The sequence below is a fragment of the Ambystoma mexicanum genome, chromosome 5q (genome assembly GCF_040938575.1).
Source record: "Ambystoma mexicanum isolate Mex_15411 chromosome 5q, UKY_AmexF1_1, whole genome shotgun sequence".
Taxonomy (NCBI): domain Eukaryota; kingdom Metazoa; phylum Chordata; class Amphibia; order Caudata; family Ambystomatidae; genus Ambystoma; species Ambystoma mexicanum.
Window position 1 is genome coordinate 1,378,870,644 of NC_090933.1, and position 25,927 is coordinate 1,378,896,570.

A 25,927-nucleotide genomic window follows, 5' to 3' on the forward strand; every position below is an offset into this window, starting at 1 on the left:
ACTTCGGTGGAGGATGCAAAAAACGTAACCAGCACAGCTTAAAACAGTCAGCGTGACTTGACAAGGCTACCAGCACAACAGCACTTGCAAGGCACTTCCAGGTGCGCGAATGTTTCCTTTATCACGCAGAGCTTCCACAATGTGTCTGATCTTGTGAGTTCCTGGTCACTCCCTCCTTTGTAGCAGTGCTGGTGTATTTGTGAATGTTTCCTTTATCATGCAGAGCTTCTCCGATGTGTCTGATCTTGTGAAGTTCCGGACACTCCCTCCTATGTAGAAGTACTAGTGCACTTTTAAAGTTTCCTTTTTCCTTTTACCGTCCCTTATACCGCTGGTTAAATAAATGCCATCCCCCCATTTCATTGAGATTTGAATTGGTTTTAAGGCTTCTGAATTCAGCTGCCTTCATTCACATTGTGCGTTTGACCGAGCCCATAAATCCGGTGGTGGCCATTTTTAAACTTTTGGTGTGAATGGTCTCCATCTTGTCGCTGCTGCACACTTTATCCATTTTAACCCTGTATCCTCCTGGTGGCCCCTACTCCCACGGGAAAGGAACTAATAGTGGCAACAATACAGACAGACACAAGCGATCACAGATCAAGTGTATTTATTACACTATAGACTGGGTGAGAAAAACGCCTAATCTAAACCTAAATCTAAGATGGGAGCAAGCTACAACCATCAAATAATAGTAATAAGGCCGTCTTAGTGGCGTCTTGTCAAATAAAAAGGGCCTATACTAAAAATAACCATTGCCAATCCTTACAGCTAAGTTACAAAATAGTTTGGGATAATGTTCACCAGAAAAGAAAGAAGTGTTCACAAAATGATAAGCCAGGATGGTATGGTTGGGTCTCCCTGCCTCGCATTTTAAGCACGGAACAAGGCAGGACTCCTGAGCACAGCACACTCCTAGGCCTCTCCAGCATGAGGTTCACAATTCCATTCAACAATACCAGAACCTTCAGGGGCCAAGTCTCTGTTCTACAAAGTCTCTTGCCTTAGAAGGCCTGCTGGATTACAAAAACCAACATACAAAATATCCTTCAGTGATCTTGCACTTTGGGCGATTGCTCTTCACCCCTTGGATCTCCCTACGCCGGGCTCGAGTCCTTCTTAACGTGGGCGTTCCCTCTGTTGAGTTCACTACAGCCTTTCACTCTGAATATCAATACTATCTCGATGCAGGATACTTCTCTTAGCTTTTCCCTTGGCATCCCTCCATCGGCTTCACATTGCCATCCTTAACACAAGTCATGAATTTCTAACAGTTCATGTTTTGCTTCATCTCATTAGAAAGTGCTGTTTCCCTTCTCCTAGCTTTCTCCTGGCAATGGGTCAGAGACTTACGACTGTACAAGGTATTTGAGGTGACCATTTGTTAGGGAGAATTCTCAGAAATGTGCCAATTCCCTCTACCTTAGAGACCCCCAGCAACTTTGCTGGATTTTGAGGACTTGATTTTTTTCACCTGGAGAGAGTGAGACCCTTTTCCCCCACTCTCTCACATATTTTAATGTGATTTTTGAACTCTTTTTCTTTTGGAGTCTGACAAACTCCATAGGCATCATCTTTTACATTGCGTCACACAGCACCTTCAGTGCAGTGGCACAGGGAAGTCTATCAGATTTCCCAAAGGTTTAAATACCTTCTCTTGGATAAACTACTGTTTCCAAGAGCAGTGAAGTGACATTGACTTTACTTACATGTGTAACTTTCTAGACCCAGCACACACTATCTTACAATAGGGTGCTGGAGAAGCTACCTCGTATCCCTTTTGTCTAGCTTCTCATGTAACATTTTTATGTTACCCTTTCCTCGACGAATGGCTGGTGGCAGTGGTTTCATTTGAACTACCATGGTGTGCATTTACCGCGGGCTGCGTTCGCAGCTGCAGTTAAGCACACAAAGGTGCAATTTTTGTCAAAATGGCCCCAGTCTTTTTTTTCTCGCCATTTCTTTGTGGAAAGGTCCTTCTTGAGATTGACTCTGCGCGCCAAACCAGGTTTGGTCCCTTTGTTCGTTTTGCCTTTGGTGGGATTCACGAGTGAAGCCCGCCTCTGGCTCTAGGGTGTCTGGGATAGGCAGGAAGTGAGGGAGATGCCCGAAACTCCCTGTGATGATTGGCTGGCTGACTGTCGGGCAAGGACAGCCACCCTGCTGGGTGAGTGACAGCTAGGCTGCAATGAAAGGGCGAGAACTGTATAAAAAGGCGAGTCTTTTGGCTTGGAAGGCAGACTCGACCACTGGACGAAGGAACCGAAGAAGGAACTTGAAGAGGATGCCTGCTGCAACTCCTGGACCGTTGGTTTGCCCGGTGAAGCCCTGCTACAGTGTCGAAACGCCAAGTTCGCATCGACAGAGAAGCCCCTGCAAGGACGACTTCTCCCCTTGAGTTGGTTGGAACAATCAACTCCAAAGTAAGCCACCTGGACATCCATCTTGGAGCTGGTTGAATTTCCACAGAGTTGCTGCTGGAAACCGAAGAGCCAGGGAGAGGAACACCAGGTTGTGTGCGTTGCTTTTAAGTTGGCTAAGAGCTCCAGGAAGATCCTCCGGTCTCCCAGGAAGCAGGACTGACCGAGCCTGAGCCCCCTCAACAGAGTGCAGGACCCCAGAAGTAAGGAAAGTCCATCTCCACAGCCAGGAACCGCAGTGTTGCTATTTGTGGTAGACACGAGGAGCTGAAACACTGAACAGCCACTGAAAGTGAAGTTTGCCGGTTGCGAGTTTTGACCGTCCCAGTGCAGGAGTCCCCCAACGTCCTCCCTCATGTCCACACGACTGAGGCCCAGGAACAGTGAGATCTGCAGGAACTGCCAGGAACAGGAGTCATCTGCTGCATCTTTTCTTCACTTTAAAGGTTCTGTACAACATATAAGAGAACGTACCACTTGCTGTAGAGTTGCTTGCATCTTCTACCACTCACAAGTCTAACAGCTTGTGGCCCTACATTGATTCATCTCTACTAAGGGATTGTGTAATTTTGAAGTATATTTGTGTGGTGTTTAACAGAGCTCTCTTCTGAAGAAGGCTTACATTAACTGACAGGTAAATAAACTAATCATTGTTTTATCAATGTGTAAGTGTTTGCTTGGATACTTGTCACTGTGAACCTCTGTGTAACTCCCCTACAGCTCACATTGACCCCTCTTGAGATAAGCCTGACTACTTGTCCACACTACCAACCTCTCTAGTACAGACCTATACAAAAGGTTGGGTTACTACTGCTAGGAGGTCAAGGTTGTTGTAGTGCACCCTATGGGTACTGCATACAATCTTGTCTAACATAATTGTAGGACCACTCTGACACCTCACACCACCCTTTCCTAGGGCCCTCTCTTGCCTGCAGTTTCAACACAAAGAGGCCAGCAAGAGTCCTTTGAATGAGCACTTCTGCAGCACCTGACCACTTTGCAGCTGGCCCTTCTCTGGGCTTTCCCAAAAGTTCAAACACACACAAGTTCTTTGTTCACAAGTTACTTACGTTCATATATTGTTGCCGATTGCAACCTTAGGCTCAACACAGTTCGGTTTGCTATCAGCGTTTTCCGACTCACCAGCTGTGCGGAGTCCATTGGCTTCTCTGATGGCTGGAGTCAAGCAAGGATAGTGCCACGGTAGCCAGCATGCCTCCCCGCCTGTGCTATCAATGCGGGAGGCCCTCGTGCACCGTTGACTTCTGTTACTCCACGCGTCAGCTGTAAATCCCGGTCTTATGTTCCTGTTTTCGGAAGATTCGCGGGTTTGGGTTGAAAAGGGCAAGGGCATTTCCCTCCTTGTCGTTCTTTCAGCTTTCGCCGCCGTTCTTCTCCGTTTGAACTGCCATCCTAGAATAGCTGCTTCCTCGTGTGGTTGCCGTTGCTCAGAGTGATCTCATGCTCCGACCTTTTATCCATGTGTAGGTAAAGGGCCGTCAGGGGTGTGTGGTTATTGTCAATTGCCCGACTCTGCCTGACTCTTGTATTGAGACATGTTAGGTAAACAGCTCTGGTGTTAGTTGGTTGTCTGTCATGGTCTAAGAAAGTGTTCTTGTCGGATAAGAGGTGCTGGGGATAGCGCTTCTAAATATCCTACAGGGTAGGATAGGGGAAAAGGTGTCCCACGGAAGGCGGTATTGCATCTCAACCTTAGGTGTTCCACTTCCACTCAACAAAACCACCCTGCACCCCCTCATCCAGGTGATCCTCCCCCACTGATCCACCCCCAGGGACTGGATCCAATAGTGATGGCCATGTCCTGGCCACATGGATGACGGATCTCCAGGGACTGGCGGGTGAGACACCTCAGGTTTCTCACACAAGGTACACAAGCACTTGCAGCGCTATCTAGTAAGTCTCAGGTTTTTCTGTTACGAGTCCCTTATTGTTGTAAAGGGTACAATAGTGTTGACTTGTGACCTTTCAGCATGCAGTGCTATTGCCTTTAAACGTATTGACGTGGGGAGCACACAAAATGTTCTCTCACCTAAAGCAGGCTCTTCCATGCTTTCTCTCTCCACTTAGCTCTTCTGAGGCCACAGCCACGTTAGATGGGGTAGTAACTTCAGATTTCACCGTTTCTGGGTAAAGAATGAAAGGAAAACACATTAGGGTTTAATTAAACAAAACTAAACACATTTGATTTCACCATCGGCAGTTTTTTTCCTGAATTACTGCCAGCACTAATTACGTTTTCATTTTTTGTAATGTGGGTTGCCTCACCAGATTACAGGATTACCAAATTCACTACAGTAATCGACGTGGACCCACTGAAATACCAAATTAAAATTTCACTATATGATTAAATGATGTATTCATAAAAGCAACTAAACTAATACATGGTGGGTACACACAAAAAGTAAAATGTCAGTAATACTCAATATTCCAAAATAATAAATCAATTACTAGTCTACATCAAAACAAACAAATCAATCAGAAAACAGCACACCTGTATAAGAGTGCACGCTTAAGATTAAGAATGAAAATGCTCTGGTTCAGAAGAGAATTAAAATGGGCAAAACAAACTGCAGCAGATCCCACCCCTTCTCTAGAACCATAAACAAGAGTCACTCTCTAGATTACCACCATACACTGTCTTACGAAAAAGCTTTTTTGTCCTAAACCTGGTCAATAACGAGCTGCATACCCGTTCCCTGGGAGTGGCATCAGCAGAAGCTTGTTCATCCTACATCAGGTCCAGAAGTAGCTGCATGCCAGTTTACTAGGAGTGGCATAAGCAGAAGCTTAATCGTGCACACATGTTTTTTACCCAGGACCAATAAAGGTTCTGTCCAAATTACCATTTTCAACAAAATATAAGCGCATCCAGTGGACTTGATCAGCTCACTGGATGTTCTTCTAAGAGAGTTCAGGTTCAAAACTAACTTTGCTCGCAAGAAAAGCAACACCCCTACAACCTCATTTTTCATCCACCCTGTAAGGAACTCAAGGTGGCAACAGGAAGACAACAGACACAAATGATCACAGTTGAAGGGTGTTTATTGACTTAAAATGGGTATGAAACACCAAATCTAGACCTAAATCTAAGATGGGAGCAGGCTACGACCATCAAATAATAATAAGGAAGTCCTAGTGGCGTCTTCTCAAATAAAAAGGGCCTATACTAGAAAAAAAAAAGAAATATTGCCAATACTAACTAAACAAAACAGTGAAACAGTGTGGGGTAATGTTCACAAGAAAAGAAAGAAGTGTTCAACAAATGATAAGTCAGGATGGTATGGCTGGGGTCTCCCTTTTTCCAAGTTTGTAGCACAGGACAAGGCAGGACCTTAGAGCACAGCACACTCCTGGGCCTCGCCAGCACGAGGCTACAGTTCCTTTCAATGATACCAGGACCTTCTGGGGGCAAGTCTCTTTTCTGCAAAGTTTCATGTCTTGGTCTCTCCGCTGGTAGTAGGGCTGTCCCACAGCTCCCTACCTGAGCTTAGGATACTCGGGATCTAACAAAGTTCTGTAGACTTACACAGGTTACAAACAGTTTCTCAAAGGTTCTACAAATTCAATAGTTCCCAACAAAGTTCCTTTGGGTTACTAAGAGCTCTCTTCCTCCTGAAGCCCTCCTTGTTGCCTTCTTTCAGGAAACTCACAATTCACAATTTAAAGGGGTCACAAGATTCTCTCTTGCTCTGGATTCTTCGGGGGGGGGGTCCTTCCCCTTCAATCTGGACACTTAGCCGTTGAATAGTACTTCTTGGTATTAGAGACCTTCGACAGTGCACAGTATTATTTTAGCACTGTGCATGACGACTGTCACAGTATTATTTTAGCACTGTGCATGACGACTGGCACAGTATTATTTTAGCACTGTGCATGACGACAGTGCACAGTATTATTTTAGCACTGTGCATGACGACTGGCACAGTATTATTTTAGCACTGTGCATGACGACTGGCACAGTATTATTTTAGCACTGTTCTTGTAGGGCCTTTACTTGACTTTTCTTCCTTCTTTCTCTCTCTTGTGCATCTTGCACAATTGTTTTCATGGAATTTTGAATCGTGCTGTCATTCACAACGCAAGTCCCAGAATGCTGTTCATCTTGGGCATTTCCATGTTATAGCTCTTTACTCTTGCTGTTCCCCAAACTGAAAATACCAGAATGCCTTTCACCTTTATTAACCTTTATGCTTTCTTCTGCCGTTCCAGCCACACACTTACGGGTTCCTCTCTTTGTCTGGTCACGAGAATCACCCGGTTAACGCAGCGCTGGTGGGCAGTTCTTTGGGAATTTGGGTTGAGGTCAGGGTCTCTCCATGTGCCCCTCAGATACCTGAGCTTCCTTTCACATGCCCAGGGGAACGTGCCTTGCAGTGGACACAGCCAGCAGGCTGCAGTCTGTCTTCTCTGGCTCTTGGGAGACACAGCTCCTCAGCTGCGCTGCAGACCCAGGCACTGGGCCAGCACCTCGCCCTTCTTTCTCCTCTGGACTTTCTCCACAGCTTCTTCTGCCCCCTCCTGCTTCTGGGCTCTCCAGTTCCTCTCTCACAATACTGTTTCTGGCTGCTGCCTTTATGCTCCCAGCTAGAGTTAAGTGAAGTCAGGTGTGTTTGGTTGTGCTTGATTGATTGCCTGACCCTGCCTGGCTTTATTAGTGGGACAACCGAGTGGTGGGTGGTAGTAATCTTTCCCCTGCTTCATAAAGTGTTTCTCAGAGGCAATCTCCACTGCTCTCAGTAGCCTTTTCTTCCCGGTGTTTATTGGAAATGGGGGCAGGGGGAGTGGAACAGGACTTAACACATTCCATGAAAGTCTGGGCAACATCGGTTTCGGGAAATGGGGAATACCGCGTCTCTCCTAAGGGGTTCCTCCCCACCATCCCTTCAAAGTCTCATCCTTCCAGGTGATCCTCCCTTGCATGGGTCAGGGTCCGGAAGTGCCTGCCTTTCCCTGGCCACCTGGGGGGAAGATTGTGGGGGAAACAAGTAACACTCATCAGGTTTCCCACAACCCCCACTCAACACATGCTCTGCAACTCACGAATGCAAATGGCTTGACAAAACCTACAACCTACACCAACAGCCCCAATCAGCTTGCAAACCTGACCACTGGCCCAAAAACCAAGATCCTCCCCAGACCCTTGAGATTCCCCATATGGAAACAAAACACCTCTGGTGTGCAAATCACTAGCCACCTAGAAAACACCCACACACAGGTGCCATTTTCTCCCGATTCTACACGAATCAACAGTTCTGCACAAAACCTCATCTTTTGCCTTAGTTCTGATTGTATGTGCCCACATGTTATTTTCTCTACCCCTAAGCCGGAGAACAGCCTGGGCAGGACCCATAGATAATCAAAGCATTGGTCTGGCTTTGTCATTTGATATGCATCTGGGATCAAGAACATATTCACATCCCAAGTCAAAAATGAAGACGCGCATAGGGAAAGGGCTTGGATAAGGGCTGTTGTGGCTGTTTGGGCTGAGAGGGGTGAGAGTGTAATTGCTCACTTTTGAGCGAGTGGTTGCTGAGTGGGCTGTATTGCTATCTCGCATACGAGCGGACTGCGGCTGCCTGCTTGAATTGTTGCCTCCATTTCTACAATGACCACAATGGTTAGTAAAAAATTCCAATTGACCTCGGGTATGCCCGTAATTAATCCTGGGCAATTATTTCATGTAGAAATGGCAGCTATCAAAATTGCCAGTAGACCTAGCCGCAAAAAACAAAACATGCAGCGCTCTATGTCACTCTCGTCTGATATTCGCCTATACTACACTCAAGAAATGATGTCCAGTAAGGATAGTGTTACGCTTTCTGGCATGTGCTCATTAACTGAGCTCCCATCACTGAATGCCCCCGAACATTTATTGTGTTCGGAGAATGTGACTGAACGGCTAAATAATCTTGTGATTGAGGTGACCGCGAGTGGCAGTGCAGACATTACACCTATCTGTTACTCACCACTCCGAACACGCCGAAGATGCAGAGAAAAGGACCTTGGAGATGTTGGTGGTATAGGATTCCGAATTCAGCCTTCCATCCCAGCTCCCCTGAGTACAAGACTCAGGCTTCCTTAAAGAGGGGCTCTTTTCCACAATGTACCTCTCTGCTGTTTCAGTTAGAACAGACAGAAATGTCAAATGAGTAAAAGAGCGGGGAGAACACACACAGCCAATACCAATGCTGCAAAAGAATACCAAGATATTAGACAGTGTTGATATTATATAAGTGATTAAAACAGTTGAAATGATTGGACAACTACCTAGATAGATATTGGAGTGGAGTTGAGTTTCCCCGGATGATCTACAAAGAATGACACCAATGAGTGGAATTGAACTAAATCAGTATTGGTTCCCACTATAGCTATAGAATTGATAACAACTGACCTGAATAAAGATAAATGGAGTAAGAGGAGTCCAGAATTCTGAAGACAACGACAGGAGAAAATAACAAACAGGAAAGTTAGTATAGGTAAGTAACCCCCGAACGGCACGAGGGACGCACTAGTGCCGGGTTGGTGCAGTTCAGGAGGGCGTTCATATGCAATTAAGAGTAATCTCACAGAAAAGTCACTCAATGTCCCAGAATCCAACAGAAGACAATATCCATGGAAGACAACAGGTATGTACCCGAGTACACGAGTATAGTTCAATAGCTGTTGAGATGATCCGGATGTAGACAGCAAATTTGAAGTGCAGAGCGGCAGCCAGGAAAGAACCGCAAGACACAGAAGAGAGGAGTATCCAGTAGCCTTCCAGGTCCAACAACCAGACGAGCACGACAGGAATGAAGGAGGAGACAAGGCAATCCAAAAGTCAGGCAAAGAGTCAAAACCAGGAGTTCAGATAAGGATTCGTGTAGGAAGACACGAAGAGGAAACAGACGAAACCGCGTGTAGCTGGTAACGCTAATTAGCAGCAATGAGCCCCTTGGAAGACGGCGGTTTTATAGTCGTAAGAGGGGCGTGGCTTGCAGTACGTCTTCCACATACAAGACGTGTCAGATGACCTGGAATGCGTCGACGTTTGTACAGACGCCATGGTAGCTTGTACCTGGACCATAGAGGAGCCTGTAAAGAAGTTGTATTCGGCAAGGATGCCCGCGGGGAAGCCTGAAGTGTAACAGCGTCCCAAGTGTGCCTGTGGCCCCAAGTTTGCCAGTTGTAGTGAGTAATGTGAGCGTGAGTGGCAGCGTAGACGTTATGTCTATCTCTGATGTGCCCGTGGCTCCAAGTCTGTCAGTCGAAGTGACAGACACGACTATGGTATCAGCCTTTGCCCTGGAGGGATTTTTGCCCTGTGTGGAGCCCTTACCTTTAACGGATTTGGATCCGCAGCGCATAGTGGAGCCTATTTGTTGTTCTATAGCTGCTCAACATCAATTACGTGCTGCATATGAGGGGCTTACAATGGCAGGAGAAATTGATGAGGAGGCAATGGACTTCATGAATACATCAGATAGGTCAATTTCCCCCTCAGCTGATGTCCTGTACATATGTTCGAATACAGGGGACTTGATTCAGCTACAGTGTGATAATACTTTGATTCCTGATACCCAACTAGCTGAGACTAGCGCAAGGGGGTTATTAACCCAAACCTGTCATCAGGACTCGCCAGACACTGATCAGGTGCCCAATTTCAATTGCAAAGAGGAATCACCCTCATTTATTGCCCCTACTCCCCGGCGGACAAGGTTTGAGGAACCAAATCGGGAGTCTGACTTTTTCCATTAACAAAAAGTCCTCTAAGCGGTTTTCCTTTCCAGAAGCTCCTGCGCTCAATAATACCTTGAGCGCCATGAATACTGCGCTCTTAGCGCTAGCGAATCTTTATGAAGTACTCGATGGTAAAGTTAATCATCAAACCTCTTTATTGGAACAGTATTGCCATGGCCTGGCGGCCTTAACTCAATATTCGCCTATCAGTCAAGTTATCACCCAAGCTAATGTAGATGATGCCCAAGCTGGTACAATGTCATCCTCTGGTTCACATGATACCGGAGTGGTGGGCCCGCCTAAAGACCAAGGGCCCCCCTTGTGTATTTCCCAAGTTTCTACGGAGGAAACATGTGTGCAAGTGTGTGCTTTGATTGGTGCAGGTTGTGAAGGGAGGAAGTGTGTCGTACACCATGATGGATGTAACCAACAGCCATCGTCGGTGATTTGATGCCTTACAAACAGTGCTTCCAATGTTTTAGATGATGAACAACAAAACATCATTGGAAGCAGAGATAAAATACCTGCGACTGACGCTGATGTTCAAGTATCAGGGATGGCTGCGGTAACTGCGGTGGTGCCTACTAGATATACACTCTTTTCATCTGCGCCCATTAAGACAACTGCAGGTAAAATCACAGCCGTAGTTACCGATCCTGTGTCATCCATCCCCATGAAATCATCTAGGAAGGGGCGGGGTATTAATCCATGAGCAACAGGGCGCAAGTTTATCAAGCCCCTATCTCGACGTGAACAATTTACCAAAGCTAAAAAAGCTGAGTTGGTGAGATTAGGTTCTAAGCAGGCCATTCAAACGTTTATACCGTATGAGCCACTGGATGAGTTAACTCTTTCAGATAGTTTGAGCATTCCCGAAGTTGTACAGGTTGATACGCAAAAAATATCAGCTACCTCTGACTCTAGAGATACTGGAAGTAATTGCACCAGAGCATGTAAGGTGGGCATCAATAATATATGAACTGGGTCGGAGTGAGCAAGGCTGGTTTGAGCCAATTGGCTCTTGCAGAACTCAGAGAGGAAATTAGAACCTCCATAAAGACCTACATGTCTCACATTCCTGGTGTGCCACCCAGTCCAATGGGTAGCAAGGGATCATTGATGTCACAGGGTTCTGGTGCGGCAACACAGGCCATCCTACTGGAAAACGTAGCCATGGTAATTCCTGATGAGAGCTACCCTCAAGTAGCACAAAAATCTAATCTATGCACTGATCCCATATTACAAGCTGACTCACCTGACTTGCACCTGAACTCAGCTATGCCTGTTTATCCATCGATTACCTCGGGGGTCCCATTGCATCATCAAAATAATGTTACACCTGTACATGCTCAGGTACCTCTAGCTGAAAATTCTGCCCAAGGGGTCCCTATGGCATAGGACCTGAGAGATATTATAAAATCTTCCATTGAAGCATATATTGCTGAGACTAGCCAGTGCTCTCGAGGTATTGCAGGTAGTCAAAAACTGCATTATCCAGATGTGAGCCGGTTATTAAAGGGGCCGGTTCTATCAGTTAATCGGATGGCAGTAGGAGACGATACACGTTCTAGACCTAATTTCTCTACTGGTATTCAAGGCACCAATACTAAATTCATGGATGTAAATAAGCAACAAACCAGATTTAGGTCCCATTGTTTGGTGCTCAGATGCCGAGAAGACCCTTACCCCAAATATGTACTGAACCGAGCGAGTATTCTGAATATATGTAGTGAAATTCCCACCTTGTCAGCGTGGTCGTCAACAGATATTCATTTGGTTGAATTCACTAACATAAATGATCCATCTGAGGCTAGAATCCACCTCCACTCTACAATTGTGATGAACATTCTGGGGCAGTCTAAAGCAGCTCTATATGATCTGGGCTTTAACTTATTTCAAGAACCAATCATCACAAGTAACATGGTTGAGAAAACACAAATTAAGACATATCAATCCATTAAGAACAGGGAACTACAGCAGATTGCAAATGTTGCTCCTAAAATGATGGCCTCACAGGAATTTAATCCAAGATCATAACATGACGCAACTGCTAGTATAGGCACCTTACTTTCATGGAATACTAGAGGGCATAAGCATTTGTTTGATTTGGCGAGTAAAGATCTGGCACAATATGACCTCATAGCCCTCCAGGAAACTGGCTTACTGAATGCCCCATATGGGCGTCTCATACTATTATAATAACACCTGCTATACAAAATACAAGGGGTCGCCCGAGTGGTGGCCTCCTGTTAGCTATCAGTAAAGCCTCTGGGTACGTGAGTGAGGAACTAGCCTCCCCATCTATGTATTTTCAGATTGTAAGGTTACATAGAAACAACAAGATCTTAGTGATTGTCAACATCTATTGGAGCAAAAGAAAACATTACTTCTGATTCCTTTTTTGGGTACTTAATTTCGATTCTGGACTGGTTGGCTCTTGAGCGAAATATTTGTCAGACAATAATAGTGAGGGATTTAAATCTCCATTTGATCTCACAAAGCACCCAAGAGCGGGCCACTGATGAACTGAATTGGCTAAACATTATGAAAGAGAGGGGATTTGTTATGCTGAACGGTGCGACTGTGGGGGATGTTCCTGCTCATTTTACCACTTGCAAGGATTGCACATTTTACCTGGAGTAGGGGGTCTCAGAAAGCAACCCTGGACTATGTTTTTGTGCATAAAAATGTCGTAAATAATGTGCAATCCTTGCAAGTGGTAACAACTAACCTCAGCGATCATGACAAGCTTGTCAGACATTACATGATACATACAGGAGCAACACTGTGCATATAACATGTCCACACATATTCAAATCTTGTTAATAATAGTGGCACCAGAGTGAGCGGGAACCCGAATGAATTGGATCAGTTCCATCGAGCACTCGTGCAGGCCTCTGGGTCAACAAACTGCTATGTAATGGTGGTGCAGATGTTCAAGCAGCTTAAAATGCCGGACTTGAGCGCAAGACACAAACATTGCCATACATTTGATCCTATATTGCAGTGCAAGAAAGCGGACCTACGTAGAGCCTTACGTAATTTAAGATTTGTGCCAGAGGCCAACCGCTCATTAGTTAAAAAACAACTTAAGGCCTCATATAGAACATGGCTCAAGGGTCAGTGCCTATTGCGTTACCAACATGATGGAGAGATAGTGTTGCGTCATATTCTCAAGAAGTCCACTAGTGGCATATGGGCATGCCTGAATGAAGCCACACATAAAACACAGGAAGCAGTCCAGATTAATGCCATTCCAAATGCGATCTGGAAGGCAGATTGTGGCAAGCTATGCTCTTCGCCATTCCCGAATTTGAGCCCAAATACAGGATCTTCGGGTGTCTCATCACTTTACCATTCTAATTGATGACATCCAGCTGTGCATTAAAAATGTGACTCGCTTGAGGGTGGTAGGTCCAGATGCTCTCCACAATGCAACAGATCATCCAAATGATTGGGCAAGGATTCTTTATCAGATATACAATAAAATCCTCGCTACAGGAGTTATTCCTGATTCGTGGAGGAAGTCTATTATCCTGCCCATATTTAAAAAAGATAACTGTGATGACCCAGCTTCCTATCGCCCAATAGCGCTACTGGACTGCCCAGGAAAAATGTTTGCACCCTTAGTTCTGAATAAGTTTAATAGATGGCTGGATGTGAATACGTTCCGTGATCTATTTCAAAACAGGGTTTCTGTCAGGTAATGGGACGGCTGTAAATACCATCACTCTAACCAGCTTTATTCAATAGGCGCATCAACAGCAGCAGCCACTCTATACAGCCTTTATAGATTTTAAAATGGTGTTTGATGCTGTTCCTCGTGAGCTCCTTTATAAGAAACTGATGGACAAAAAATGCCCGTGGTCTATTGTGAAGTGGCTCATTGACTTACATACAGATACTTCCATCCAAATCAAACTGTCAAGCGATGATCTTCTCTCTGATTCGATCAAGACCACGTGTGGGTTGAAACAAGGTTGTCTGTTAGCCTCAGCCTTATTTACTTTTTTTATTTCAGATATTGGTTTAAGTTTTGATAGCATTGTGGCAGATGCTCCAAAAATCAATGGGGTCAATGTAAATATCTGCTTTATGCTGACGATATGGTGCTTCTCTCCAAGACTCCGAAGGGGTTACCTGCGCTATTGAGTGTCTTGGATGACTATACCAATAGGAACTGCATTACATTCAATTTGACTAAAACAAAGATAATGCAATTTGGGAAACATAAACAGTGGAGCACCATATACAGGTGGCCTTTACAAAATGTCAATCTAGTCTCAGTTTCCTCTTCTGTGTATTTGGGTGTCTATATTAGTAACTCACAAAACAAGCACGCTAATCATCAGCATTAATGACCGCCATTTCACAAAGCAGACTAATCAGGAGTAAGTTCTGTAAATTCTCAATAACTCCTTTATTGGTCTATTACAGACAAAAATGTATCCGAGTAATTCTGTATGGCACGGAGGCAGTCTTGGGTAAATTGTACCAATATTGGGCAATTATAGAGGGCTGTTACTGGAAGCGTGTCTTACATCTTCCGTTGTCCGAGCCCATATGTATCCTGAGACACAAGCTTGGACTTTTATCTCTTTATTCAATCTATAAGTGGAAGTTATGTTCGTTATATCGAAAATGTATAATGAGTTTGGATCAACCTGGTCTGTTGGGTCTCGTATCAGCATATCTTCTAAGATCTGATGATGCATTTGCGGTATTGTGGAGAAACATGGGCCAAAAAGATTATCCCCAATGTTGGATTTTCTTTGGCGTTATTGTTAGAAAATCCTGATAAGGTGAAAAGACGAGTATGGGAAGACGACTGGATACAAACTAGGTCTGCATGCCATTTGTACCAGAAATTTAAGAGCAATCCCTTTGCCTTAAAACGATATGGGGAAACAGAAAGTTATCTAATTATGTTCCCAAATTCCCGTCAGCGGAATGATTGCCTAAGATTTCGCCTTAACATTTGGCCCACAAAGGAAGTCCTGTGTGCCCGCAGAATTATAACAAAAACTGAGATAAGATGTCGGTTTTGTCAGCTTCCCATTGAAACAATGAAGCACTTATTCGTTGAATGCCCTATGCTATTATCAAAACGAACTTTACATTTTGCACATGTGTTGTCTAGTTACATGCCTGTATCACAAACAAGATGTTGGAATTTGTTATTTCATAGCAATTTAAAAATGGTTAGATATGCTATACTTAATTATCTGTAAAGCTTGGGGCTTTGAGAAAAAGTGATCACTTTAAGTCGTATGTAAGGTGCAGACTAGGGAAGTGGTTAGTTTATATTATCTGATATCTATACATTTCTATACATTCGGTTTTCTCCTCGTTCTTGAATATATTTTTATATGTTGTGTAACTCGAATGAGTAGCAGATTTTGCAATTTTTTTTTATTTGTATATGTATTTTTCTTTGTTCTCCTTTAAAAAAAACTGTTGTAATGTAAGATTTTATGTTGAAAAATCAAGTTTTCTTGATTAAATCAACTTTCATTAAAAAAAAAATGAAGATCTTACTGGAATCATTCTGAAGTCATCTGATGACTCCATCCTGGAGTCGTCCATAGTTAGTTCAGGGAGATCATCTGAAGCCATCCTGAAGTATGTGCATAGGCTGAAATATTTAAATGAGATGACTAGAGTAATTCAAGTAACTACTGCAGGATAACCCCATGACAACTTCAGGGTGGATGGGGACTACTCCAGGACAGGGTGGATGGGGACTACTCCAGGACGACTCCATGACAGGGTGGATGGGGACTACTCCAGGACGACTCCATGACAGGGTGGATGGGGACTACTCCAGGACTACTCCAGGACAGGGTGGATGGGGACTACTCCAGGACGACTCCATGACAGGGTGGATGGGGACTACTCCAGGACGACTCCTTGACAGGGTGGATGGGGACTACTCCAGGACTACTCCAGGACAGGGTGGATGGGGACTACTCCATGACGACTCCATGACAGGGTGGATGGGGACTACTCCAGGACGACTCCATGACAAGGTGGATGGGGACTACTCCAGGACGACTACGTGATAGGGTGGATGGGGACTACTCCAGGACGACTCCATGACAGGGTGGATGGGGACTACTCCAGGACGACTCCATGACAGGGTGGATGGGGACTACTCCAGGACGACTCCATGACAGGGTGGATGGGGACTACTCCAGGACGACTCCATGACAAGGTGGATGGGGACTACTCCAGGACGACTCCTTGACAGGGTGGATGGGGACTACTCCAGGAAGACTCCGTGACAGGGTGGATGGGGACTACTCCAGGACGACTCCGTGACAGGGTGGATGGGGACTACTCCAGGACGACTCCGTGACAGGGTGGATGGGGACTACTCCAGGACGACTCCGTGACAGGGTGGATGGGGACTACTCCAGGACGACTCCATGACAGGGTGGATGGGGACTACTCCAGGACGACTCCATGACAGGGTGGATGGGGACTACTCCAGGACGACTCCATGACAGGGTGGATGGGGACTACTCCAGGACGACTCCATGACAGGGTGGATGGGGACTACTCCAGGACGACTCCATGACAGGGTGGATGGGGACTACTCCAGGACGACTCCTTGACAGGGTGGATGGGGACTACTCCAGGAAGACTCCGTGACAGGGTGGATGGGGACTACTCCAGGAAGACTCCGTGACAGGGTGGATGCGGACTACTCCAGGACGACTCCATGACAGGGTGGATGGGGACTACTCCAGGACGACTCCGTGACAGGGTGGATGGGGACTACTCCAGGACGACTCCGTGACAGGGTGGATGGGGACTACTCCAGGACGACTCCGTGACAGGGTGGATGGGGACTACTCCAGGACGACTCCGTGACAGGGTGGATGGGGACTACTCCAGGACGACTCCGTGACAGGGTGGATGGGGACTACTCCAGGACGACTACGTGACAGGGTGGATGGGGACTACTCGAGGATGACTCCTTGACAGGGTGGATGGGGACTACTCCAGGAAGACTCCGTGACAGGGTGGATGGGGACTACTCCAGGAAGACTCCGTGACAGGGTGGATGCGGACTACTCCAGGACGACTCTGTGACAGGGTGGATGGGGACTACTCCAGGACGACTCCGTGACAGGGTGGATGGGGACTACTCCAGGACGACTCCGTGACAGGGTGGATGGGGACTACTCCAGGACGACTCCGTGACAGGGTGGATGGGGACTACTCCAGGACGACTCCGTGACAGGGTGGATGGGGACTACTCCAGGACGACTACGTGACAGGGTGGATGGGGACTACTCCAGGACGACTCCGTGACAGGGTGGATGGGGACTACTCCAGGACGACTCCGTGACAGGGTGGATGGGGACTACTCCAGGACGACTCCGTGACAGGGTGGATGGGGACTACTCCAGGACGACTACGTGACAGGGTGGATGGGGACTACTCCAGGACGACTCCGTGACAGGGTGGATGAGGACTACTCCAGGACGACTCCGTGACAGGGTGGATGGGGACTACTCCAGGACGACTCTGTGACAGGGTGGATGGGGACTACTCCAGGACGACTACGTGACAGGGTGGATGGGGACTACTCCAGGACGACTACGTGACAGGGTGGATGGGGACTACTCCAGGACGACTCCGTGACAGGGTGGATGGGGACTACTCCAGGACGACTACGTGACAGGGTGGATGGGGACTACTCCAGGACGACTCCGTGACAGGGTGGGTGGGGACTACTCATATGACCTGGCGTCCCTGCTTTCACTGACACGGCTCCATGTACATGTGTGGACCAGTTGTGCACATAGCACCACAGGAAGAAAGTACTATCATTACCGCCTGATTGGAAGAAGTAAACATGTATCTTGTTTAAAGTGTATGAATAACAAGGTGCAAAGAAATTATTATTACAAAAAACAGGTCCGTTTTCCAGTTAAAGCATATTTTTGAATCACTTCTAAAACACTGGTAATTAGACTTACATTTTTACTCCCACTTCAAAATCTTGTCTGGAACACTGGCTACAACGGTAAAGAGGTGATAGGTTAACATCAGACCAACATATATTGGGAATCAGGCAGCAACAGGGGGGGACACGTCTACCAGGTGGGCACATGTCTACAGCGGCTTCTCATGTCCCACTGCCTTGCATCCAGTGTCTTTAGAGTAAAGCACCCCTTTAATCTGCGTCATGGTGGCATACTAATCTAGAACGCTAGTACTTCCTTATAGAGTTCATGTGCCTATGTGTCATGCAGAAGCAGCTGCGTAGCACGCACCTACGAGTTACAGTGTGGGAGAAGGTTCCCATAAGTGTAATAAACGATTGGAAGTTTGAGATTGGAAGTTTTCTTTCTGACATTTTCTATACATTTTTAACTTTATGCATGAATTGGTTGGATTTCTTACACCTTTCTTCTCTCTTGTAAAACACTACACTCATTTTTACTCTTGAAATTGGATTTGTTTCTCTAATTTATTGAATTCTAAAAATAGGGAGTAAAATAAAATAGTTCCTTTATTTATTGGATATTAATAAGGCGCGTATACAACAAATGGTGTTTCAGTTAAAGACTAAGGTCGTTCCTCCCATTTACAAAACAGGCCGTTCTCTATTCTATCCCCTCCACCTCCTCTGGCCCTTAAAAGCGACCTTTTCCTAAATACTCTTAAGACCCCAGTTATATCGTATCAGAGCGCCAGGCCTGTTCCCTGGATTGAAGGCTATGGAAATACTCCTTTCCCGCTTTCCCATGAAGTCCGCTAAAACATCAATCCAAGTTTCCTCATCTTCATGAGTCACGAGATCAACTGGGGACCCCAATTCCAAAAACACCAACAGCAAATTCATCTACAAAAAGCAGCCCTATTACAAGCCAAGAAATGTCCCTAATTTCCCAAGTGACTCAGAACAGCGGCCAATCCAAAAAAGAAATGGACACTATTCTCAAAAAAATGAAGATCATCCCCTTCACTTTTTGCTCTGCAACTCACCAGGAAAGAAATCAACAAGAGCCAAGAGTCATTACATTCTCACCACTAAAGACCACTTAACATTGAGAAAAGTTTAAATGCCTGGCTGCTTAATACACTGGGAACGAGAACAATTGACAAACCAGCAAGAGGTGAATACACTACTACATTCCACCACAAACCCACCACCATTGTACGACCTGCCACCCAGCCAACACATGGCACACCAGAACCAACAATACAACCAAATAATCAACAAGGAGCAATCTGACAAAAGCCCAAATCACAGCAAACCAATGGCATCGGCCAAGCACGATATACCAGCAGAGCCCTGCTTGCACCTCCAACTCCAGAGGGCCTGGGAATTACACATGGAAAGAACAAGAATCAAGAAACAAAATCTGCAGGAAAACACAAATGGCAGCTACTCAAAACCGCTAGGCTAGTGTATGTTGCAGCCACCAGGATAAAGGAAAAATCCCTTAAACAATTACAGCAGATGCCATACGAGCACCCAAGACCTACCCACCAAAGGATGCAGCAAAATGAACAAAGGCAGCCACTCAGCAAGAAAAAACCTGCAACTCTAATCATCGTGGCACAATATGCCGCACGGGTACATCCCACCAACATGAGAAAACCTGACAAGAACATCTCACCAGGAGGTACACAAGGAACAAACTCAACTGTGTGCCAGGCACACACCTTCAGTAATACAGACATGGAACTTACCCAGTGCAGCCGCGGTCCAGCACACCTAGCAAGTGTTAGGCAAGATTGTATGCAGCAACCCTGTGGGAGACTACACCAGGATTTTCCTCTTGGTATTAGGTAATCCACCTATTGGTATAGGTCTGTACTACACAAGTTGGTAGTGTGACTGAGCAGCCAGACTTATATCAAGAGGGGTAATGTGAGCTGTAGAGCGCTAGCATCAAATTCAACACATACAAGTATCCAAATAACACTTGCACTCAAGGTTTTCTAGTAAAATATTTATTTATTTTACTGCCAATTTTAAATAAGTCTTATATGGGCAACAATAAAAAATACACTTGATAGAACTTTCTCGGATTTAGTATAAAGCAAGTCGATACTCGTTACAGAGGCTTCATACACACTTCCTACATGCTGAGCCTGAGGGGACTTCAATTACCAGCCAGTATTGGCATTTATATGTCGCTTTTTGCTACTTAGTAAATTCTGAGGTTGTGAAAAAGGAAACGGCTAGGGAAGGAAAAAGGTTAACAGGTTCTCAGAGCATGAAAAGTGCTCCCAATGAACTCTAGATTAGATCTTTCCCAGCAATACAAGGCAAACCTATGCACCGCCTAAAAGGCAAAGTTAGAATCAAAGTCAATGGGTCAGAAGAGTCTGCAGGGAGCCAGGACAGCCAAAGTCAATTTGAACAATGTCTATGGAGCTGAGCCACTTCTTAGATAGCACAAAAGTCTTGCACAAAGTTTAGAGCGTTTGTAATAAAATCACTGTTGAGCCACAAGCTGTTAGGCTTGTAAAGGTCAGAGCTGAAATTAACTCTGTAAAAGCAGCTACTGTAAGTCTACAGTGAGAACAAGCAAGTGTGGGATGTCTTGACCCACTTTTGCTCTGCCATGTAGGATCCATGTGTTCTGATGGTGCCAGAAACATCAAAATGGCCGCAAAACAGTTGTGCGCGCCAAAACCTCTGAAAACCGCGCTCTGCTAAACACAAAAAGATGGCTGCCTAATCTACCACGCATGTTGTCAGTGGTGGAACCGAGATCTCACTGCTGAAATATGGCACTGGGCTCGACAACAAGTGAAAATGGAGTACAGAGGGAAAAGCAGTGCTCTGCTAAAAGAAATCCAAAATCTTGCTTTAAATCCCTTTTTCTTGGTTGCTGAAACTACAGAATGTTGGTACAAAATACCCTCAAACATCCAGAATTCTTGCTAGGTGCTACAATTCACTTAGTATAAGAAATCATTATGAACATACAATGTCCTGAAAGGCTGAAAGTATCAAAGAAATATTCACAGCAAATGTTACCTGCCTGTGAAATCGGTCCAAATCTGGGCACAGTACCCTTGGCCGCCTAAATGACATCTGTCAGAAGCCTGCATGATCAACTTTAAAACCTGTCTAAACTGAAAGCAAAGGTTTGCAATGTAAATGGCCTGTTCCTGAGATTAACCTATGTTGTAATTGTTAATCCCATGGTTTAGAATCTGAAATAAGTGTTCTAGCTGCTAGTTTGAAATCATAAGTTTGTTTTTAAGCTAAGGAAAATGCAACAGAATTAACATTAAATTTAAGCCTGGCCAAAAGCCACCCAAACTGGAAGAACAGCTCTCCTTCCAGCTCTCTCCACCAGGAAATCACACCTAAGTGATAATTATAGGGTGGGGGGAAGAATTTGGTCTGCAGTCGGGGGGGGTGGGGGGGGAAGAAGACAATGGACTTCCTCCAGTGAAAGGAAAGGCTAATTGTGAAGGGTCGTAAAATGTTCCCTGCCAGGAACAACAGGGAGGTGACTGTTCTTGGACTGCAGGGAGACAGAAGGAGACGGAGACAAACAGCCATCTGGGGCTGAACATTCACAAAGAACATTTTGTTTAAATACATAAAACGTACTATGTAAAATTGTGAAAATTATAGAAATTACAGCATTGTTAATGTAATTTTTGGATGCACGGGTGAAAAGGCGCCCAAACTCTGACATGTTCTGGGAAGAAATGGCGGAAAAAGTAATATTACACAAAATGTATTTATGATAGAAGTTTGAAACTTGATACACTTATGCCCATGTTATACGCGCACACTTGTACAAATTTGCTGATACACGGAACATTGTGTTCCTGATAAAAAGGGTGAAATTCAGTGGAAAGCAGACACAAGATCCTACAGCAATGGGGTTTTGAGGAGTATCTGCTACTCAAAATATGTGATCTATATATGTGGTTGCATATGTGTAAATATGTATTGTACCAAAAGTAGATTTTGTGTTCGAGAGGCTAGAGGTGGACTCTAGGCCTCATAAACCCACACCATTAAGGTGACACCCTGTTTTTTTCCTCCTATCAAGGCAGAGAGGAGACCTTGACCGATCCCTGTCCAAGGGGCGAGCTTAGGATAAACCAGCACACACACCGCTTTATCATAGGCATAAATAGAGACAGCTCAGGACTCAGAAGGACACACAGATTCACCCACTATCCCAATGCCGGCGAAGCACCCGGCAGCAGAATTATCAATTTTACTTGCTCCAGACTCCAGAAACTTAGCAAAGCAGAAAGGCCCATTAAATATCGGAATCATTTTCAGCTAGGCCTTAGAATTTCCAGAACCAACCCCAGAAACCCAAGGGGAGCATCAAAATATATAAAGCCGGGCTGTGCTGTACTGCTTGCCTGCTAAAAGAATCAGCACCAGAAACAAAAGATCCAATCCAGTCGTGCCGAGCGGTGTCCAGATCGCCTTGACGCTGACAAATCCGATGTGCCTAGCAGTCTGTCCTGACCAGAATCCCTGACCAGAATCCCTGACCAGAATCCCTGACGGTTCCGTTTGAAACATATCTAGTGAGTATCCATAGATAGAACTGTGTCACTTGCATCTGTACTGTCCATAGTCAATCCCTATCTTAAATCCATCCTATCTTGTCTTCAGAACCTGCATTGCAGGAGTATTTTGAATTGTCCAAACTCTCTATCCTATACCTCCTATCTTCCTATCTTCCTCCTGTACTAGTATTGTTAAAACTATATTTGCGCTGATATTTTTCATCTGAAGAAGGCAAGCTCCTCGGCAGGCAGTCGCCCTGATCAAGTGGCTGTGCTTCTGTGTGGTATTTGTTTCTTCATAGTCATCCCCTAGTGTAAGAAATCCATTTGTCATTTAAAAGCGCATTCCCGTTTTTTACATTCTTGCACCTATTTCGAAAAACAACCTCCACTAAAACGTCCATAACTTCCTCAGACATTTGGTTTTAGCTAACATCCACAGCTTTAATTTGCATCTGAAACCACATCCCAAATCCATGATCGCGATTACCGCGCACTTAGTTTGCCACAAAATTCGTTGTGCCACAAAATTCGTTTTAGGGGAATTCTGACACGTGTAAAACAGCTTTTGATTGCTTCTGACCTCAATTTTAAGATTTCACATTGCTTCTTAGTATCAAATCATTGCTAGTGTTTGTGTGTAACTATCCAAAGCGGCTCCCATAAGAATTTAAACAATTTCAGCAATTTTAACCATATTGACAGGCCGATTCATGGAATTAATGTGCACTGAAAATTTCGGCGAAAGCGTGCGAATCGCAGAGCAAGTGCGAAAATCGCAGCGAAACCCACGCACAGCGATTCATGGAAGTCCGTGCACATGGAAATCCATGGATGTGCGCTAAACTCCTGCGCGGCGCACGCTGGCGCACACGTCTCCAAACAGCGTGCGCTAAACGCACAGCAAAAGCGCACATAGCACGGCGAACACAGCAAAAGTAGGCGTAACACGGGGCGTGACACGTGGAATGGGGAACAACGTGTAGAAATGTGGGCGTCATGGAGGAAGTACAGGAGGCAAATGCGCAGAACGCCCACACGCTCGCCTACAACACGTATTCATGGAATCGAATAGGGCAAACCAGTGCACAGGCCTAAACGCGTCCGCCACACAAAGGCAGGCGGTAGCGTCCCTGCGCATTAAAAAAATGTGCGCTAACAAAAAACATGTATATACAGCTATGATGAATGTCCCATACTGTGGCCCCCTAGGATAAATGACGTGCACGCAACACACAAACACCCCATAAAAGGAAGAAAAAGAGACAAGCACCCCCCCCAGAAGTCCACGTGCATGCAAAAATGACACACATAGTACGCTGTGTCAGCCAGGAGCCCAAAAAAAAACATACGCGATTAACACGTAGGCCAGTAGGGCGTAAAAATAAGGGGTACGCGACAAACATGGACACCCGCTGTGTGAAAAATAGCGTGTGCGTGTATTTCGGGGGTGCATGGGAAGTTTTACACGCGATTGGCACTGGGCGAGCGGGGTACGTGTATTTCAGGGGTGCGCGGGAAGTTTTACACGCGATTGGCCCTGGGCGAGCGGGGTACGTGTATTTCAGGGGTGCGCGGGAAGTTTTACACACGATTGGCCCTGGGCGAGCGGGTACGTGTATTCAGGGGTGCGCGGGAAGTTTCACACGCGATTGGCCCTGGGCGAGCGGGGTACGTGTATTTCATGGGTGCGGGGGAAGTCTTACACGCGATTGGCCCTGGGCGAGCGGGGTACCACTCACCGTCTGCCTTGCGTGGAGAATAAAGCGTAGCCAACACCAACCCGCTGTGAAGTAATAGCGTGTGAACCCCAACGCCTGGAAAACACACGCACCGCACCCCACGAAAAGCATGTACAGAGCAATGGAAAGCCACGTGGGATCTTCAACCCGTGCCAGGGGAACGCCCGTGCGCAATACGTCACAAACGCACTTACGCGCTAAGGACCTTTGGTCCAATGAAATCGCGTACGTGTGCTGACGATTTTCACGTGCCTAATCACTCCGTATCAAGCTGACCATGCGAAAACACACGGAAGACCACGCTCCTGCCCTGAAGGCCATTTTCCTGCCCCCCCAGAGCCCCGAGCACGCTCCCACCTGCCATCTGCTGCTGCCTGACTGCCTGCTGCCCACGTGCCCTGCTATTTAGTGCCTGCACATCAGCCATCTGCAGGGGTCCAGTTGCTGTGTCCACCCCTGCTGGAACAGAAAACTCCCGACTGGGATACCATCGCTCCACAGCCCAGCCCCAGGACCCAGGTTCCCACCCACTCCTGCCTCTGGGGTTGCCATGTCGGGCACATCTCCATCTGGCACCACTGGCAGCCCCCAGCTAGAGAGGCAGAGGGCCTACCAGCTTCACTGCCACCGAAGTTGGTGTCCTGGAGGAGCATGTCCTGGGGCATTATGATGCCCCCTTCGGAACATCACGCGCCAAGGACGGGAGAGGATCTGGGACGACATAGTGGTTGCCACCAGCGCAGAGGGGGTGGCAACCCACGACATCAAGCACGTCAAGAAGCGCTGGGAGGACTTGAGGTCCAGGACCCTCATGAAGGCCCAGCGCATCGCGGAGGGGGGCCGGGCAAGCATGAGTAACATCCAGGTGAGGGTCCTGGAACACGTAGGCCCAGCACTCCATGCCCAGATCCTTCGGAGGCAGACCCATCCGGAGTTGAGCGGTAAGTGGCCAAGCATTGCTGTGTGAGACAGGGCATGTTGCAGTGTGCTGGTAGTCTGATAGTTGTCTGTATGTATGACATAGGCCATGTATGGATGTGTGTGTGCAGGGACATCATGGTCATGCATGTGAGACCAGTAATGTGTGAACCACATGGTTGGTGCATGTGTTGTAATGCAACATGGGGAGCTGTATGCGGAATGCACATATGAAAGCATGGCAGTCTCTGTTCCTGGACATGAAGGGGGTTGAGGGATGGGTGCTGATGTCATGTACATGTATGGTGCACATGTGTGTGTGTGTCTGAGAAGTGTGTGTGTGACTTTGAAACGCCATGGATGCATGTGACTTTGAAGGCAACATCTTGGTTAACAGAGGCCCTTGTACATGGATGCTGATGTTGATTGCAGGCGCCGGGACGGTTTCTGCATGTGCATTGCGTGCATTCACCCATGTGTTGTGGAGGGACAGGATGGAAGTGACATTTGACAGTGCCACTCGTGTGTTATTGCTTCCTGTCTAGGGAAATTTAGTACTGTACCCTGATGCTTGTGTTC

The 25,927-nt window shown here is 46.2% G+C and overlaps 1 protein-coding gene across 1 annotated transcript in view; it reads right to left on the reverse strand.

Moving 5' to 3' along the window:
* The window catches only part of LOC138498176 (zinc finger protein 345-like), a 122,218-nt gene that overhangs the window by 55,353 nt on the left and 40,938 nt on the right, over positions 1-25,927 (reverse strand). Inside the window, exon 2 of the mRNA XM_069622060.1 lies at positions 4,471-4,564. Within this exon, the coding sequence (XP_069478161.1) occupies positions 4,471-4,489 (19 nt within the window). The 5' untranslated portion in view covers positions 4,490-4,564. The remainder of the gene's footprint in view (positions 1-4,470; positions 4,565-25,927) is intronic.